The sequence below is a fragment of the Podarcis raffonei genome, chromosome 9, assembly GCF_027172205.1.
Source record: "Podarcis raffonei isolate rPodRaf1 chromosome 9, rPodRaf1.pri, whole genome shotgun sequence".
In the NCBI taxonomy this organism is placed as follows: domain Eukaryota; kingdom Metazoa; phylum Chordata; class Lepidosauria; order Squamata; family Lacertidae; genus Podarcis; species Podarcis raffonei.
In genome coordinates, this window is record NC_070610.1 from 13578491 (window position 1) to 13595926 (window position 17436).

Below are 17436 nucleotides of genomic sequence, written 5' to 3' on the forward strand. Positions count from 1 at the left end.
GGGTAACCGGGTTCGCGTCTCCGCTCCTCCACATGCAGCTGCTGGGTGACCTTGGGCCAGTCATACTTCTTTGAAGTCTCTCAGCCCCACTCACCTCACAGAGTGTTTGTTGTGGGGGAGGAAGGGAAAGGAGAATGTTAGCCGCTTTGAGACTCCTTAAAGGGAGTGAAAGGCGGGATATCAAATCCAAACTCTTCTTCTTCTACATGCTATTCATGGCAAATGGTAACCAGTTTAGGCAAAAAAGCAGCATAAAACCATCTAAATAACAGGCGGGGGGTTGTTAGAGAAAGGATAGTAGTACCTCTGGTGGGGGACATGCTGTGTTTCTTCTGGGGTAGTTTGTCCACCTTTGGTCCATAGCTGTCAACTTTTCCCATTTTTTAAGGGAAATGCCCTTATTCCGAATAGGATTCCTCACAAAAAAAGGGAAAAGTTGACAGCTGTGCTTTGGTCCCCACCCTGCACTCAACTCCCACCTGTGGCTCCAAGAAGCTGTCAGCATTCGACAGTGGCCACATCCCAGGAAATGGCTTCAATTGGCTGGCTAAACCAGGTGAGGGTAGCCAATGGGTCTCAAACCCTCGGTGGGTTAGGGAATTCCCCTGCATACAAAGACAGGCTCTTGTGGGTTGACCAGATAAGACTAATAGGGGGCCCAATGGTCAAGAAGGGGGTTTCTGAAAGCTGTACAGGAAAGTGAGGGGCAGATCATCAGCCTGGGAAGGTAGTCCACCTAGGAGAAGGAAAACTCTGATCCTAAACCTCTGCTGCTATGCGGGATATACTGGGAAGAAAAAAGGCTAAGGAGTAAACCCTACACAAAACTGGAGTGGCGTCCCTGAGATGGTTGGATGGCACCTTGTACACATCCTTCTGACGACTACTGCAGCCAAGTTGGTGCCAAACATATTGCTCTGCTTTCCTTTGGACCACATCAGCCCAGGACCTCCATACATACTGCCCAGCCTTGTACCATGGGGAGGTAACTTCAGTACTGCTAACACAGCAGTTTGGCTTCACCCCCAGAGATGCACTCTACTGTCTTTTGAGGCAGATGGATGCCAGCACCACCACCAGACAGATTGGGATCTGAAGAATTGTGCAATAGGTTCCAAATGCCCACAGGTGACGTTCCCTTCATGTCAAGCGCATGAAGGGGCTGTACATATACAAAGAGGCAGTGGGACAATGCCACTGGCTCAGCCCTGGCACTGTATGCCTTCCACACACCTGCTGTCCATGCTTTACCATGGATGTCTGCATTGGTGAATCCCATGTGCAAAGTCCTCAGTGCAAGTAGGCTTCAGCATAGGCTGGAACCCTATTGCACAGAACCAGCTGGAGTCCTACTTATTTCTGCAAGCTTTTATGTGATGTATATGATGTATTTTTAGGGAACTGGCAACAGTATCTGTTGGCTTTAGTATGAATTTTTCAGGTGTGCTTATCTGCTCTTCTAGCGTATCACTGTATTATTTATGATATGCTATGGTTTTATATGTTTATAACCCACCTACAACGATGAGTGAGATATCCCACCCTCAATAACTCAAAGAAGCATTACTAGAACAATTTTATACAACCTTGTCTCCATGTACTACTTATTAATTTGTGTTCTAAGAAAGCCAGCAAGATAGTAAAGATCTTCATGTTGCATCTAAACATAAAATATTTGTTAACAGCTTAGCATATGGCTGTTGGGGATTTAATAAGGAAATAAATAAAAGTTGCTTTGCTGAAGCAGCCACTACAAAAGGAATGGAATTCTTCTCTCTGCAATGTCAGTTGCCTTATTTGTGAGGTTTATTTATGTTTTGTTGCTCTTACATGCAGCTGTGCATGCAGTTATGATGAACGAAACCCACTGCGCCACTACACATGGATGTTTAAGGATGAACAGGTCCAGGAAATCCTCATTAATTGGGCCAAAAGTGGGCCAACTATTCGGCAGAAAGGGCACTCTGTTGTAGACTATGGGGAAACTGGCTGTTTGTTATGTTCTGCCAGAAGAGGATGTGCCCCTTTTGCTCCCTATACATTATGTCTTCCCATTAAAAGCTGGGGCTTTTGTGTTGAGGGGATTACTGAGGGGCACAAAATCATTACCTCTCTGTGTAAAGAAAGATTGGCAGTGCTTTCTCTGTCGCTTCAGATCGATACAGATCCAGGCAGGTGCTGTTTGTGTTTATACTTCAAAAGTACCTGGAGACTGTGCTTGTATTTCTCAAAAACCCCAGGGAGCGAGCTAAAAGAATCTGGAAACAAAGCAACTGTCAGTTTTGTATATTCCATCATGTGGGAGTGTAGAAACCTGCACTTGGGAATTAAGAAAAATATATGAAATAGGTGGATCTAAGGAACGCTGTAGTCAAAACCACAGCAGCCTTCTGCCTCTCGCCATAAGGAGGTAAACACAGTTAAAGATGTGAATAATATAGTCCCCCCCCCCAAAGGTTCACATCATGTTAATCTGATGTAGGATTGCCACTTTTCTTCTTCCAACAGAAATTTGGAATCTAACTGACAGGCAGAAATGGAATAAGTGCAGTGTTTCCTGACACAGAGATGGGAGATGACACACGTGTTGAATTTCTGTCAGTCATGCAAATATTAAAGTCACGGAGATTTTCTCAAGACAAATTGATGGCAACCTTAAGTAAGGAAGACTTACAAGTACCAGAAAGAGTCAAACAGTACGAGCAGGTTGTTTTGAAAAAGAGACACTTTCTACAAGCTGAAATTTTAAAATCTGCTTTTCTTAAGAAAGCATATAAATATAAGATTACTTTTTTAAATGGCTTTTTTAAAATTCGCCCTGCAAGGTCAGAGGTTGAGTGATACACAGCACTTTGTCCAATGAACCCTTTCCCCATTACGCCATGTTCTTTCTTGATTCTGAATGTACACACCGCTCTAAATGCAAGGGTTCTTTAGCATTGCTGAAACACTGATCTGCCACAACAAGCTGGAAAGGCAATTATAACTGTGGTTCCAAATGGCACTTTTATCGTCATTAATATCCACAAAATGTGTGCAGTGGGAGAGGCAAAAAGTGGGTGGCACTGCTGACCTCGGATTTCAGCAAGTTCTGAAGAATGCTTATTAAGAAGTCCTGTTCAGTGCAAGAAGACATATTTCTTAGGACTGCAGCCTCTCCTATGGTGAAGGATTTTTAAAAAGAATTACAGTGCCTGTGCTGTGCCTAAGCATTAATAGAAGTGAAGAAAAACATTAATACTTAGCATCCTTGCGCTAGTTTTATGGAGCGCTGGTAATGTTTACTCCTCCTTGTTTGTCTATACTGTGCAATGGGACTTACTCCCTGGAAGGTGTGCTTAAGTTTGCTTCTGGAGAGCAAGTCAGCCAGTGAGAATGGTGTGTGCCATCTGAAGGACAAAAGGCTACTGTCACTTGTTCCTGCTCTATTTCCTACTGTCTGGAAGGGTGCCGCTATCCCTTTGTGCAGATGGTATGGCTGCAATTAAACTGCAGAGAGTGCAGAAGGACTTGCCATGTGAGAATGTGCCAGCAACTGTCCCAGGGCTGAAATGCCTCAGGGACCAGAATCTGTAGGGTAGTCAGCTGCAGAAGAGGACCTAGCTCCATCAACTCTAATACAGTGGTACCTCGGGTTAAGTACTTAAATCGTTCCGGAGGTCCGTACTTAACCTGAAACTGTTCTTAACCTGAAGCACCACTTTATCTAATAGGGCCTCCTGCTGCTGCCACGCCACCGGAGCACAATTTCTGTTCTCATCCTGAGGCAAAGTTCTGGGTTAGTGGAGTCTGTAACCTGAAGCGTATGTAACCTGAAGCATATGTAACCCGAGGTACCACTGTAGTTGTGAGGAAGGAATTTCAGCAGGTGTAGCAGAAATGTGTCTGTGCATGCATGCATGAGAAGAAAATTCAGACAGAAGGAAGAGAAAGGAGGATATATATTGTAATTTTTAAAAGTGTATTCCATGTTTCAGGTCTGGAACGGTCTTTACGATATATATTCACTGAAGAAAAAACTTTGTTTTGTTTTGTTTAAAGGCCAAAAATGAATTTGCATATTTAATGCTTGTTTCTGATTACTCAGAGACAATGTTGTGTTCTGTTCCATTAGGCAATGAAACATACTCTTGTGCTCTCAAAATATTGATTGAAACATTTCCCTCCTAGCTCCATAACCTAAACTATGCCATTTATTATTACGACTTGAATCTTTTGTGACGCTCCCTAATAAATATTTCACCACAATTTGCATGTGAAAAGATGAGGACCAAATGCTAATTGAGCCGAAGCGTGAAAGCAATGTCTAACTTAAGACATGATTAACAACGCACAAGCTTGATCTTCAAGTTGTTATTTATCGCTTTTCTAGCACTTCTTCAGTATGCAAAGCTCCAGTTCAGATCTCATTTACATTAAGCAATTTAAATACACAACACTAAACATGCACTGTTGGATCAAAGCAAAGCAGTCACGTTTGCTAAGCTCATTCATAAAAACATTCAAAACACAGTATCCCTAAACTCCATTAGAATACTGTCCTCCAATTTTATGCAAATTACTGAGCACAGTAGGCAGTATAGCAGCTACATTCTCACACAACACTAAACCATGCTTAGGAGCTACATATGTGGATGAGCCTGAACAAAGTTTCTGGCTCACATGTTGTTTAGTCGTTTAGTGGTGTCCGACTCTTCATGACCCCATGGACCAGAGCACGCCAGGCACTCCTGTCTTCCACTGCCTCCCGCAGTTTGGTCAAACTCATGTTCGTACCTTCGAGAACACTATCCAACCATCTCGTCCTCTGTCGTCCCCTTCTCCTTGTGCCCTCCATCTTTCCCAACATCAGGGTCTTTTCCAGGGAGTCTTCTCTTCTCATGAGGTGGCCAAAGTATTGGAGCCTCAGCTTCAGGATCTGTCCTTCCAGTGAGCCCTCAGGGCTGATTTCCTTCAGAATGGATAGGTTTGATCTTCTTGCAGTCCATGGGGCTCTCAAGAGTCTCCTCCAGCACCATAATTCAAAAGCATCAATTCTTTGGCGATCAGCCTTCTTTATGGTCCAGCTCTCACTTCTCTGCTCACATGCGACACCCCTATTGCTAAAACTTCCACAGAGTTTTGTTTCACTTTTAAAAAGTCATAGCTTAGCATTAAACCAGGGTTCCTGACTTAAAACAAACTCTTTAAACAAGTTTAAACTTTTAACAGCACAGAGATTCATGACCCATGGTACGAAATTGGTTTGTTATGAAGCCTAACAGAGCTTGTTAAACCAGAATCCCTGGTTCAAACATATCACCAAGTCAGGAACTTCAAAAGAAAAACTCAGCTGCACAGGAGGAAGTGATGGATGGAAGAGGAGAAGGAGTGTGCAAGCTCAACGCTTTGCTTGGGCTCATTCAGGCACTGCTAAACCATGGTTTAGTGCTCTGTACTCACTATATTAAGGGACGCGGGTGGCGCTGTGGGTTAAACCACAGAGCCTAGGACTTGCTGATCAGAAGGTCGGCGGTTCAAATCCCCGCAACGGGGTGAGCTCCCGTTGCTCGGTCCCTGTTCCTGCCAACCTAGCAGTCTGAAAGCACGTCAAAGTGCAAGTAGATAAATAGGTACCGTTCTGGCGGGAAGGTAAACAGCATTTCGCCAGAACCGGCTTAGTCATGCTGGCCACATGACCTGGAAGCTGTACGCTGGCTCCCTCAGCCAATAAAGCGAGATGAGCGCCGCAACCCCAGAGTCGGCCACGGCTGGACCTAATGGTCAGGGGTCCCTTTACCTTTACTATGTTGTCAGCAGGAAACGATGGTTGTTAGCATTTAGCGGGTAGTGGTTTGCCTGATGGATTTAAACTGCAACGGCTACTTCCTGGCAATGTTGTCACTGCTGCTTACTGGGAGACAGAGGGACTAGGTGGTTGTGCTGGTGCGAGCACACTGGCAGAGCCCCAGTGCAGTTGCACAACCTCGGCTTCACTGCATCTTGCTCCTGACAGCTGTGCTAATGCCGGGAAGCTAGAATTGGAGCTCTACACCACCAGGCAAGATGCTTCTTCTGTATAACTATGCAGCCAATGCTTAAAAGCCTACACTACTCTACACCACCAAGGCACGGCTTCTGATTGGCTGCAGGAGAATCCTGCAGCCAATCGGAAGTCGCGCCAGACGTTCAGCTTCACTTCCAGTTTTGATTGTTTGGGAGCCAATATGTTTGGGAGCCAAGGCATTTGAGACCCAAGGTATGGTTGTAAATGATGTCAATTTTTATCAGTTTTCCCCATAAGGCTAGACTACTAAAATTTAAGGTGCTTTTGCAATTCCAGGACTCTCTCACAGACTGAGAATGGTGTCTTGACAAACAGGCTGTGTGGTTCAAATTATTAAACATTGTTTTAACAATGTCTCTTAGGGGTGAATGAGACGGATAATTACTATATTAATTTGGTGTGTGAGTGGTGTATATGTGCCAAACACTAAAACTTTACTGAGCTTGCAGGAAACTGTGCTGTTTTAACGCACTCTGTGTGGGGCTGCCCTTGAAGATGGTTCAGAAGCTGCAACTGGTGCAGAACACAGAGGATAGGATGCTGACATCCGTTCTTAAAAAAAGCTGCACAGGTACTTCTGAGCCCAATTCAAGATGCTTATGTTGACACAGGTAAAGGTAAACGGCCCCCTGACCATTAGGTCCAGTCGTGATCGACTCTGGGGTTGCGGCGCTCATCTCGCTTTACTGGCCGAGGGAGCCGGCGTACAGCTTCCGGGTCATGTGGCCAGCAGGACTAAGCCGCTTCTGGCGAACCAGAGCAGCGCACGGAAACGCTGTTTACCTTCCCACCGGATTGGTACCTATTTATCTACTTGCACTTTGACGTGCTTTCGAACTGCTAGGTTGGCAGGAGCAGGGACCGAGCAACGGGAGCTCACCCAGTTGCAGGGATTCGAACCACCAACCTTCCGATCGGCAAGCCCTAGGCTCTGTGGTTTAACCCACAGTGCCACCCACGTCCCTCCTATGTTGACATACAAAGCCCTAAATGTCTTGGGCTCTGAATATCTGAAGGCGTGCCTCTTCCTATATACACCTGCACAGGTGCCTAGGTCTTCCTATATACACCTGCAACAGGTGCCTTGCTGGCACTTTCGCTGCTCTGTGAAGCTTGTGGTACAATGGTGTGTAAGAGGGCAGCTTTGGCAGTAGGATTCTGCCATGCTTCCTCTTCCACAGTGCTGTGCTGTTATCTCTGGTCAGCTGAGCAAGCAGGTGGGAGAAGGGAGTTTCTGTTGCAGCTCCCCCCCCCCGCTAATTTTATCAGTGATAACAGCTCAGCAATGGGGAGAAGGGATGCAAGGAGACGGGGTGGGGTGGGCCTGGGGACAGCAGTCAGTTCTGCATCCTTGCCCTAAAGAGGCAATTGATTTTTAGATTATATCAGCGTTTTGAAGTGATTTCGTCTCTTATAAACCAATTGTAAACTTCCACAGAATTGGTGTATGTAAAAAAGTGCATGTAACAGAAAAATAGCTTGAAAAAAACCACATGAAACATTTAAGCTGCCAAGTAATTCAAGTAGCTCATTGTTGATTTGGCAGACGGTCTTCAAAACATGGTTGAGCTGCTGATTATTCTCAACAGAACACATATAAAAATCATAAAAGGCAGAGGCTTTTTAAAGCATTTGTTCCAATCTAACAAAAGTTAGGTATGGCTGTACTCCTTTGCACACTTACTTGGTAGTGAGACTCACTGAACACAGTGAAGACTTACTTCCAAGTAAATCTACATAGAATTGGGCTGCAGTTCTCACTGCCCTATAAAGGACTGCAGCCTTACAGTCAATAAATCTTCGGATCTTTGCCAACAATGACAGATTGCTTTATCATTTTAAGTTCCTGCAGTTATTGTTTTCACTATTGAGATTTTTTGGGGAGTACAAGTTACTTGCAACCTCCAGCCTAATTCTATGCGTGTCTGCTTGGTAGTAAATACTTATTCTGTCTAATTCCCAAATCCATATGAACAAGCTTGCAGCCTAACTCAAGTCTCGTCGATTTCTGCTGAGACTGACTTTGGCTGGATTGAAACTAACTGCCTGCTTTTAAAACTAATTCATTGCTGATTATTCTGAAGTAGCTTGCAAATGAAAATGGCAACAAGCAGCTTGTCTAATGCACGCTAAACTAGTGAATACATAATTGTGCTGACATATACACTGCATCCAAATATATCGTCTACAAGTATGCAGTAGTTTCTCTTGTAGACCTATCATATGAATATGGTTTAATTGGTATACGCCCTATCCAAATTGCACATGAACACCTCCTGAAATGTTTAGAAAGTTTTGTAATTAGCAATTCCAGAATTAGGATTCCCAAAGACTGATGGCCGACAATGGACTTGTCTAAGTGAGTTGACAAGATAACTTGGTTATCTTTGTCCTTGACTTATGCATGTACAATGGAAATTCCTCCTAAGTTTGTGTATGCAGAATCACTGCATGATAGCCGTTAAATCTTAGGATCTTTGCTATCCATGCCTATTGCTTTATCACTTTAAGTGTTATATTCAGTTATTGTTTGCACTATTGATATATTTTTTGACTGATGAAATCAAAGATCCTGATGAAGGCCCATGCACTATGTGAAAAGCACAGGGCTTTCACTTTGAAAATGTGCCACAAGTCATAGGTTTGAATCCTGATTGCAGAGAGGGAACAGCTCTGACACATAACACGTTTTATATGCAGAAGGTTCCAAATTCAATCCCTGTTACCTCGTTAGAGGACCACAAGAAGCAGGACTGCCTGTGGCCTTGAGACAGCCACAGCCAACCAAAATAGTCAATGAGTAGCTGTATCAGTGGTTTGGCTCAGTGGCCGATTTTGACATAACACTAAATTATGAATGAGTGGGCATTAACCTTGGGCTCATACACTCCCCTTGGCTGTGAGGGTTTGAAAGCATCCATTTCCTGCCTTTCACTAACGATTGTTTATTGTGTCTAAAAATGGTGCCAACTATGGCTAGTTTAAACTAGTGGAAGGCAAAACATAGACAAGGTTCTAATGGTAGTTCTCTGGATGACTTACAGTAGATCAGCATGGGTTTCTGACTCCCAATAATTTAACCATAGCAAGTAAAATTTTATCTCCCTGTCTTTAATGACCTCGGGCTAGTCACTTCTTAGTCTCTGTGTTCCTCTCCTGTAAAATATGAATATAAATCATTTGCCTTTGACCAGGTCTTTGTGCATATATTGTTGGCACAAAGTTTCGTATTCCAAACCCCTGATCTGTACGAAGATGTAGATATGTACTCATATCTTCAGGGTATTCCAGTGTATGATTTATGTCAGACAGTTCCAGCCCATGAGCCACCATGTTGCACCTGGCCCTGGTTTCTAGGAAAAACACACATTCGAATTTGACTAATAGTGCAAACCGGTATGTAATTTGCAAATTGGGCAGGGTTCTTGACGAGTGGATTTATTTCCTCAGATTTGGACTACTTTGTGAATTGTTTTCATTGTGAGCTTGGGAGCTATTACAACCAAAAGGTCACCAATAAACAAAGTAACCAAAATAACAATATTTTTATATGCCTTCATCTACAACTGCTTTCTAGAGTGGCAACCTTTAATCAGCGTAACTGGTAATCAACTAAAGCGGGGTTGCTGCTACCTTTTTAAAGGATTGGGCTCAAGTTGGCCAGTCATCCGAAAGCTTTTTGCCAGCATGGGAACAAGAGTGATCATGGCCAAAGTGGCTGTGTACACACAGAGATATACACCACAAATTCACAATATACACACACACCACACATAGATGAAGGAAAACTCACTTTCTCACACTCCTATCTTCAAACACACATCAACTCACTTGCACACACAACACTTGCCCCCCTCCAGTGAAGATTCAAAGTGCCCCTCCCATCATCCTAGCAATTCAATGGGGCAATGCTTCCTTCATAATGTTGAGAGGAGAACTTTAAACTTCTCTTGTCAGCCTGGTGCTGATGGTGATTCAAATCACCGGCAGCTGCCGGGCCACTTGTAGTGGTTTGGCAGGCTGGACTCAGCCTACTGGGCCACGGTTTGCCACCCTTCAGTCTTCCTCAACACTGTACTACAACTCCCATCATTCCTAGCCAGCATGACCAGTGGTCAGGGATGATGGGAGTTGTAGTCCAACAACATCTTGGGGACCCACAGGTTGAGAACCACGTTAACCAATCTAAGAGTCGTCTTTTTTTCAGAATGCAGAACCACTTGTAACCTGAGCTGACCCGGCAGCACAGGACTCACATTTTGGAACTATTTTTCTGTCTCTACATTACACATGAACAGATGCAAAGCAGGACAGGGCTCCTATACCTTCAACGGCTTTAGGGAAGAGCGATCTTGGGCAAGTGCAGTTTGCTGTGCAGGAATGAGCAGCGAGGGAGGGTCATGAGAGTGCTAACTCAAGTCAGCACTGGGGGCTGCTTCAGAGGCAGTAACTATTACAAGGAAGAACACACACACACAAACACACACACACGTGGCTGCAGCTAAATGCACAGATGTTCCACATACTAGAACTGAGGAGGTTCATCAAGAGAGACTGTCAGCATCTTCCTCTTATTCCCCACTACTCTTCCTGTAAGTAATAGGCTAGGCACCAGTGCTCCCTGGGACACCATGTACTGCAGCCACCAAGGTCCCAGTTTTTAGCTGTGCTTTTGTCTCAAACTAGGAAAATGAGCATGGCAATAAAAAGGCAGGCAAGTGAGGAAGTCTCCTGCTAGCAAGGCCACCAGATTGATTAGGATATTTCCTTATTTAGTGTGCTTTATCAGCCAAGGCTGAAGTAAAATGGGGATGGGGAATAGCGGAGTGTCTATCCCTGAAGGAAACTGACAAAGAAGCGTTTAATGGAGTTTGTCTTCTACATAGGTTCGGAAAGGATTTCAAAACTGACCTAATCTGCCCGTTTTAAATATGACACTCACGTGCCGGAGCGCTCCAGAAATCTATACTAATATGCATGTCCACACAGAATAAATACCATAAACTGCCAAATGAAGTCTATTGGATTCTAAGTTTAGAAGGTACTCACTGACATACATAACGAAGTGGAATTGTAAGGCAAGCTATTTCCCTTTAAATACTATACAAGTCCCAAGTGGCAACCTGCTCTAAATCTAATGATTGCCTCACTTACTGACTGACTTAATGGCACTTTAATTGCAATGGTACTTTCAGGTTAGCTAGACCCTTCAAATTTGGGCCATGCACAGTCCAAGGGATTCCCCACCCCCCATTTTACTAGAAGTTTGAAAGGGGGAAATGTGCAGATTAGAAATGGAGGGCAAGGAGCGAAATGATTAGGGTGATTCCAGGCCAGGCATTCAAGTACAAACACAACACTAGGATTACACAAAAAGTCTAAAGGCCCCTCCAGACTGTTTTTTTGGGCCAGGTGTATTCTACAAGATGTCATTGGTGCAATAATAGCGCAATCCACACATCCATTCCACTTTATTAGTTGTTCTGTTGTCACATTATTGCCATCTGGAGGGGCACTCTTGCACTATAGCGCAATAAAAGCAGGAGGGGGTGGGAATAAACCGGAAGATTTGTGCTATAAAAAGTTACAGGATTTTAGCAGGAAGTTATAGGATGTGTAGGGACGCGGGTGGCGCTGTGGGTAAAAGCCTCAGCGCCTAGGGCTTGCCGATCGAAAGGTCGGCGGTTCGAATCCCCGCGGCGGGGTGCGCTCCCGTTGCTCGGTCCCAGCGCCTGCCAACCTAACAGTTCGAAAGCACCCCCAGGTGCAAGTAGATAAATAGGGACCGCTTACTGGCGGGAAGGTAAACGGCGTTTCCGTGTGCTGTGCTGGCTCACCAGATGCAGCTTTGTCATGCTGGCCACGTGACCCGGAAGTGTCTCCGGACAGCGCTGGCCCCCGGCCTCTTAAGTGAGATGGGCGCACAACCCCAGAGTCTCTCAAGACTGGCCCGTACGGGCAGGGGTACCTTTACCTTTTTATAGGATGTGCAATGATAGCAAACAAAATACCGTAAGTGGAATAGCTCAGTTGGAAGAGCATGAGACTCTTAATTTCAGGGTTGTGGGTTCGAGTCACAGGCTGGGTAAAAGATTCCTGCATTGCAAGGGGTTGGACTAGATGATGCTTGTGGTCCCTTCCAACACACACCCCCCAACAACATGAAGGCACAATAAAAAGGACATCCGGAGGAGTCCTCAGAAGATGTTCACCTACCCACAAAAACCTCACATATATACTAGGTAAAAGATAAAAAGTTTACTACCCCCTTTATCTCTCACCCCCCCACCTCTCTTATCCCCCAACTTTATACTGCATACAACATCGAATATAACTGATCTGTAGAGAGGACTGTATGATCTGAAATTTGAGACAGTGCATGTACTTTTATACAGTGCTTTTTTTCTGGGGAGGACGCAGGGGTACGCATACCCCTAAACATTTTGTGAATCTTTATACTTTTGTCCATTTACTGTATTTATTTTCCCCCGATTTGAACTATAAAATGGTGATTTTCTTGAGCCAAAATGAAAGTACCACTAAACTTATATATATATATATATATATATATATATATATATATATAGGAAAAAGTACTGCTTTTATAACCCCAGAAAATCTTTAATAAAAACAATTTGAAAAGGAGACGTTCCCTTTCCCTAGAAGGGGGGAGGCTAGAGGCTTACCCCAAAATGGGGGAAACACTTGTAGGCCGCCCAGAAAGCTGAAACGTGGTAGTCCACGGACACACAAATAAATGATAAAACTAGATGGAAGTTTAACTCGCCCCCTCCAAAAAGCAAAAGTGGTCAGAGATTAGGGGAATAGTAGTCCAAAAACAGCTGGAGACCCAAGTTTGGGAATCCCTGCTCTAGCTTCACACCATTGTTTTATCCCCTGCTGTCCACATGTTGGACAATATCGATGAGGCCAGTGGCAGCCCTGTTTAGGGAAGTTTTTAATGTCTGATGTTTTATTGTATTTTTAATATTTTGTCGGAAGCTGCCCAGAGTGGCCAGATGGGTGGGGTACAAATAATAAATTATTATTATTTCTTATTATATCTCAGGACATGAAGCTGACCTCGTGACAGAGGCCAGCATTCCATCCAGCCCCTACCCCCCAACCAAAGCCGCACATGGGACAAAACGGCGCCATGTGGGCTGTTAGAGGCACAGCGGCCTCTCAAGGCTCAGCTCTGGGGTGTCCAGAGCGCATGCCCAGCAACCCTGAGGGGCGACGCATGCATCTGGACTACGTGAAGCCTCCCACCAAGCGCAGAGCAGGCCACTCTGAAGTAACTGTGGGGTAACTGTGCCCCTGAAGGACCAGGTGAACAGCCTGGGAATCATTTTGGACTCACAGCTGTCTATGGAGGCGCAGGTCAATTCTGCGTCCAGGGCAGCTGTCTACCAGCTCCATTTGGTACGCAGGCTGAGACCCTACCTGCCCACGGACTGTCTCACCAGAGTGGTGCATGCTCTGGTTATCTCCCGCTTGGACTACTGCAACGCGCTCTACGTGGGGCTATCTTTGAAGGTGATCCGGAAATTGCAACTAATCCAGAATGCGGCAGCTAGACTGGGAGCAGCCGCCAAGACCATACAACACCGGTCCTAAAAGACCTACATTGGCTCCCAGTACGTTTCCGAGCACAATTCAAAGTGTTGGTACTGACCTTTCAAGCCCTAAACGGCCTCGGCCCAGTGTACCAGAAGGAGCGTCTCCACTCCCATTGTTCAGCCAGGACACTGAGGTCCAGCGCCGAGGGCCTTCTGGAGGTTCCCTTGCTGCGAGAAGTGAGGTTATAGGGAGCCAGGCAGAGGGCCTTCTCAGTGGTGGCACCCACCCTGAGGAGCACCCTCTCATCAGATGTCAAGGAAATAAACAACTAGCTGACTTTTAGAAAACATCTGAAGGCAGCCCTGTTTAGGGAAGTTTTTAATGTTTGATGTTTTATTGTGCTTTTAATTTTCTGTTGAGTGTGGCCCAGAGTGGCTGGGGAAACCCTGCCAGATGGGCGGTGTAGTAGTAAGTAGTAAGTAGTAGTAGTAGTAGTAGTAGAAGTAGTAGTAATAATAATAATAATAATGATGATGATGATGATGATGTCATAATCATCATCTCCAGGCTCGGCTCCGGGGCATCCAGAGCGCGCCCAGCAGCCCCGGGAGGCGGCCCACGCGCCTGGGCCGCGCTAAGCCTTCCGCCAAGCGCGGAGCATCCGCTCAGAGGTAAAAAGGGACGGTCGCCGGGGCTGCGGCCAAGACTTCCGAGCCCCTCGGGGAAGCGCAAGCTTACCTTCGGGATTGGCGCTGATGAAAACCCTGACGCTTCTCCCGCTGGGCGCCAAGTGCAAGGGCAGCGCCGAGAGGTTCCCGGAGAACGCCGCCCTGCGCAGCGCCGAGTCCCGCGGGCAAGGCAGCTTGCCGGCCGCGCCGCCCGGCCACATCGCCGTCGCCGTCTCTCTTCCTCCTCCTCCTCCTCCTCCTCCGCCTCGCCGTCCTCCTTTCCCGGCCGTCCTTTCGCGGAAGGGCGAAGGAAGCGGCGGCCGCAGCTTCCCTCAGGGCGCTCTCCTCTTCTTCTTCTTCTTCCTCCGCAGCCCGCGCGGCTCACCACCGCCGTCGGCGCTCTCCGGCCATGCGGGTCCTCATCAGCCCGCCGCCGCACCGCCGCCAGCTCCCCTCGGGGGCCAGCCGCGGCGGGGGCGGCGGGAGGTCACGGGGCGACCGGGGAGCGGAGAGCTTTCAGGCGGCGCTGCGGCGGCTTCGGGAGAAGCAAGAGCGCAGCGCTCTCGGCCGGAGAGGAAAAGTTTGCGCCCCGGGCCAAACGCTGGGGCGCGTCGTCGAGGCGCGGGGGATAGTAGGAGCTGCCCGGCCGGCAGGGGCGCGCTGCAATGTCAGGACCACGCCGGGGCCGGTTCCCTGCTCGACCCCGCCGCGCTCGCTGCTCTTCCAAGGCCGCTCAAGTCTTGCAACTCTTGCTCTAGGTCAATGCAAGCGGCGCTTCGACAGACGACGCCAGTCTCTTCTCGCGCGCAAAAACGCACAAGCAAAAAAAGGAGATGTTTGGATCAGGCGCTAGCCGCTGCTGCGGTTTCCCTCTCGGCGCCGAGCCGTTGGGAAGGCTGCGAAATCGTTTGGCTGAATTGCAATGCCCCTTCGAAATCGCCAGGCAGGCAGGCAGGCAGGCAGGCAAGCCAGCCAGCCAGCAAGCTCCGGCTGAGCTTTTCTTTTGCAACTCTTCTCTCTCTCTCTCTCTCTCTCTCTCCTCCAAGTCGTCTTCTCGTCGAAGTTGCTCGTGCAATCTCTCTCCTGCAAACGAGATATTTTTATAGTCCTGCACGGTTCGGGCGCTCCAAATGGGGGGAAGAAAAGAAGGGGAGGAGGAAAGAGTTCAGAGAACCCCCTTGGATGTTTTGTTGCAAGGGAACGGCGAGCGCGCGGAAAGCAGCAAAGGTTAGGTATTCACCAAGCGAGAGAAAAGCCCGCTTTGAAGCGTCAAAGCAGCAGACGGGAAGGAAGCGGCGCGCACAATGGAAGCCGGCGAGCTGCTTTGCAGCGGTCAGTGTCCCGGTGTCCCGGCGAGCAGCTCCAATGAAATATGCAGAAAGGTTGATGATGTCTGGCCGGGCTCAGACAGCCGCCGCCGCCGCCGCCGCCTTGCCAGCCTCCTATTGCCTAGACACAAGTCCATACGCAGAGAAACACCCCTGCGCTTCCTCCAGGGGGCGGAGGCGCCTGCCCGGCCCCCAGCCGCAAAGCGTGCCAGGAAAAGACCGCGGCGAGGAGAGCCTGGCCCGGATGATCCACTGCGAGAAGAAGGGGGGCGCCGATCTGGAATCGTCTGCAGGGCTTGAGTGTTTCCCCTGGAGGCAAGAGAGAGACTGTGAGCTCTGGCATCAGATCAGCTGGGCACGGGCAGGGTAAGGAAGTGGGTGCAGAGGCGCACCACGCAGCTGCTTTCGGGAGCACTTTGGGCTCACCCAAACTTCGCAAGGTGAAAGTTGTGGGTGATCTCCTTGAATCTGCTAGAAATTTCATAGCACTCAACTCCTAGGAGCTGAAGTTCCCCTCAATAAAATATTTGAGAGGGCCGAGCCCCCACCCCAAGCTGATGGTCATTGCCATTCCAATGGTGTGTGTGTGCATTGCATATTGTGATTGATTATGTGGGGTGCGGTTTACCTGCCCCCCATTTATTCCACTTGGCACCCTTGCATAGAGTTTGAAGGGAGGGCCATCTGTGCCAGCCCCCTGCAATGCAGGAAACCTGCCCACAGCCATCCCTGGGTGGGCTCTAATCACCAACCTTCTGGTTAACAGCCAGACACACTGACCCATTGCACCACAAAGATGGCTGAATGACAGGTGCTGGGAATCACAAGTGGGGAAAATGCTGCTGTGCTCGAGAGCCAGTGTGGTGTAGTGGTTAAGAGCTGTAGACTCGTAATCTGGTGAACCAGGTTCGTGTCTCCGCTCCTCCACATGCAGCTGCTGGGTGACCTTGGGCCAGTCACACTTCTCTGAAGTCTCTCAGCCCCACTCACCTCACAGAGTGTTTGTTGTGGGGGAGGAGGGGAAAGGAGAATGTTAGCCGCTTTAAGACTCCTTAAGGGTAAAGGGACCCCTGACCATTAGGTCCAGTCGTGACTGACTCTGGGGTTGTGGCGTTCATCTCGCTTTATTGGCCGAGGGAGCTGGCGTACAGTTTCCGGGTCATGTGGCCAGCGTGACTAAGCCCCTTCTGGCAAACCAGAGCAGCGCACAGAAACACCATTTACCTTCCCGCCAGAGCGGTACCTATTTATCTACTTGCACTTTGACGTGCTTTCGAACTGCTAGGTTGGCAGGAGCAGGGACCGAGCAACAGGAACTCACCCCGTCGTGGGGATTCGAACTGCCGACCTTCTGATCGGCAAGTCCTAGGCTCTGTGGTTTACCCCACAGATCCAAACTCCTCTTCTTCTTCTTCTCACACCAGAGGTGCAATTTAGGGCAGCGTGACCAGTTTCACCACACTGGGCACACTGCAGGGCATCACAACTATGAGATAGTGAACTGAGCAGAACAGAAGGCGAGGTGTGTGTATGGGGTGTGAATTTTGGCCTTGCACAGAGCGCTGCTGAAATCTGAAAGACCCAAGTTGGCCCCTGCTCACGCCCGGCTTGCGGGCTTCCCATAGGCATCTGTTTGGCCACGCTGTAACCAGGATGTTGGGCTTGATGAGATGCTGGCCTGATCTAGCAGGGCTCTTCATAATTTCTTATGGCCCTATGCAAACCTAGAAGCCCTTTTTGCATTCAGTTTATAGCAGGATAAGACACAGAAGGTAGGGTTGGGCTAAGATCACAATGCAGCTAAAACATACAATCTGCAGTAGAAGGGCTC

General features: G+C 47.6%; 1 protein-coding gene across 1 annotated transcript in view; it reads right to left on the minus strand.

The window, feature by feature from the left end:
• NWD2 (NACHT and WD repeat domain containing 2) overlaps positions 1 to 14651 on the minus strand; it is a 62410-nt gene extending 47759 nt beyond the window's left edge. The window contains exon 1 of the mRNA XM_053404069.1: positions 14348 to 14651. Coding sequence (XP_053260044.1) covers positions 14348 to 14498 — 151 coding nt within the window. The 5' untranslated portion in view covers positions 14499 to 14651. The remainder of the gene's footprint in view (positions 1 to 14347) is intronic.
• Positions 14652 to 17436: the final 2785 nt, after the last annotated feature.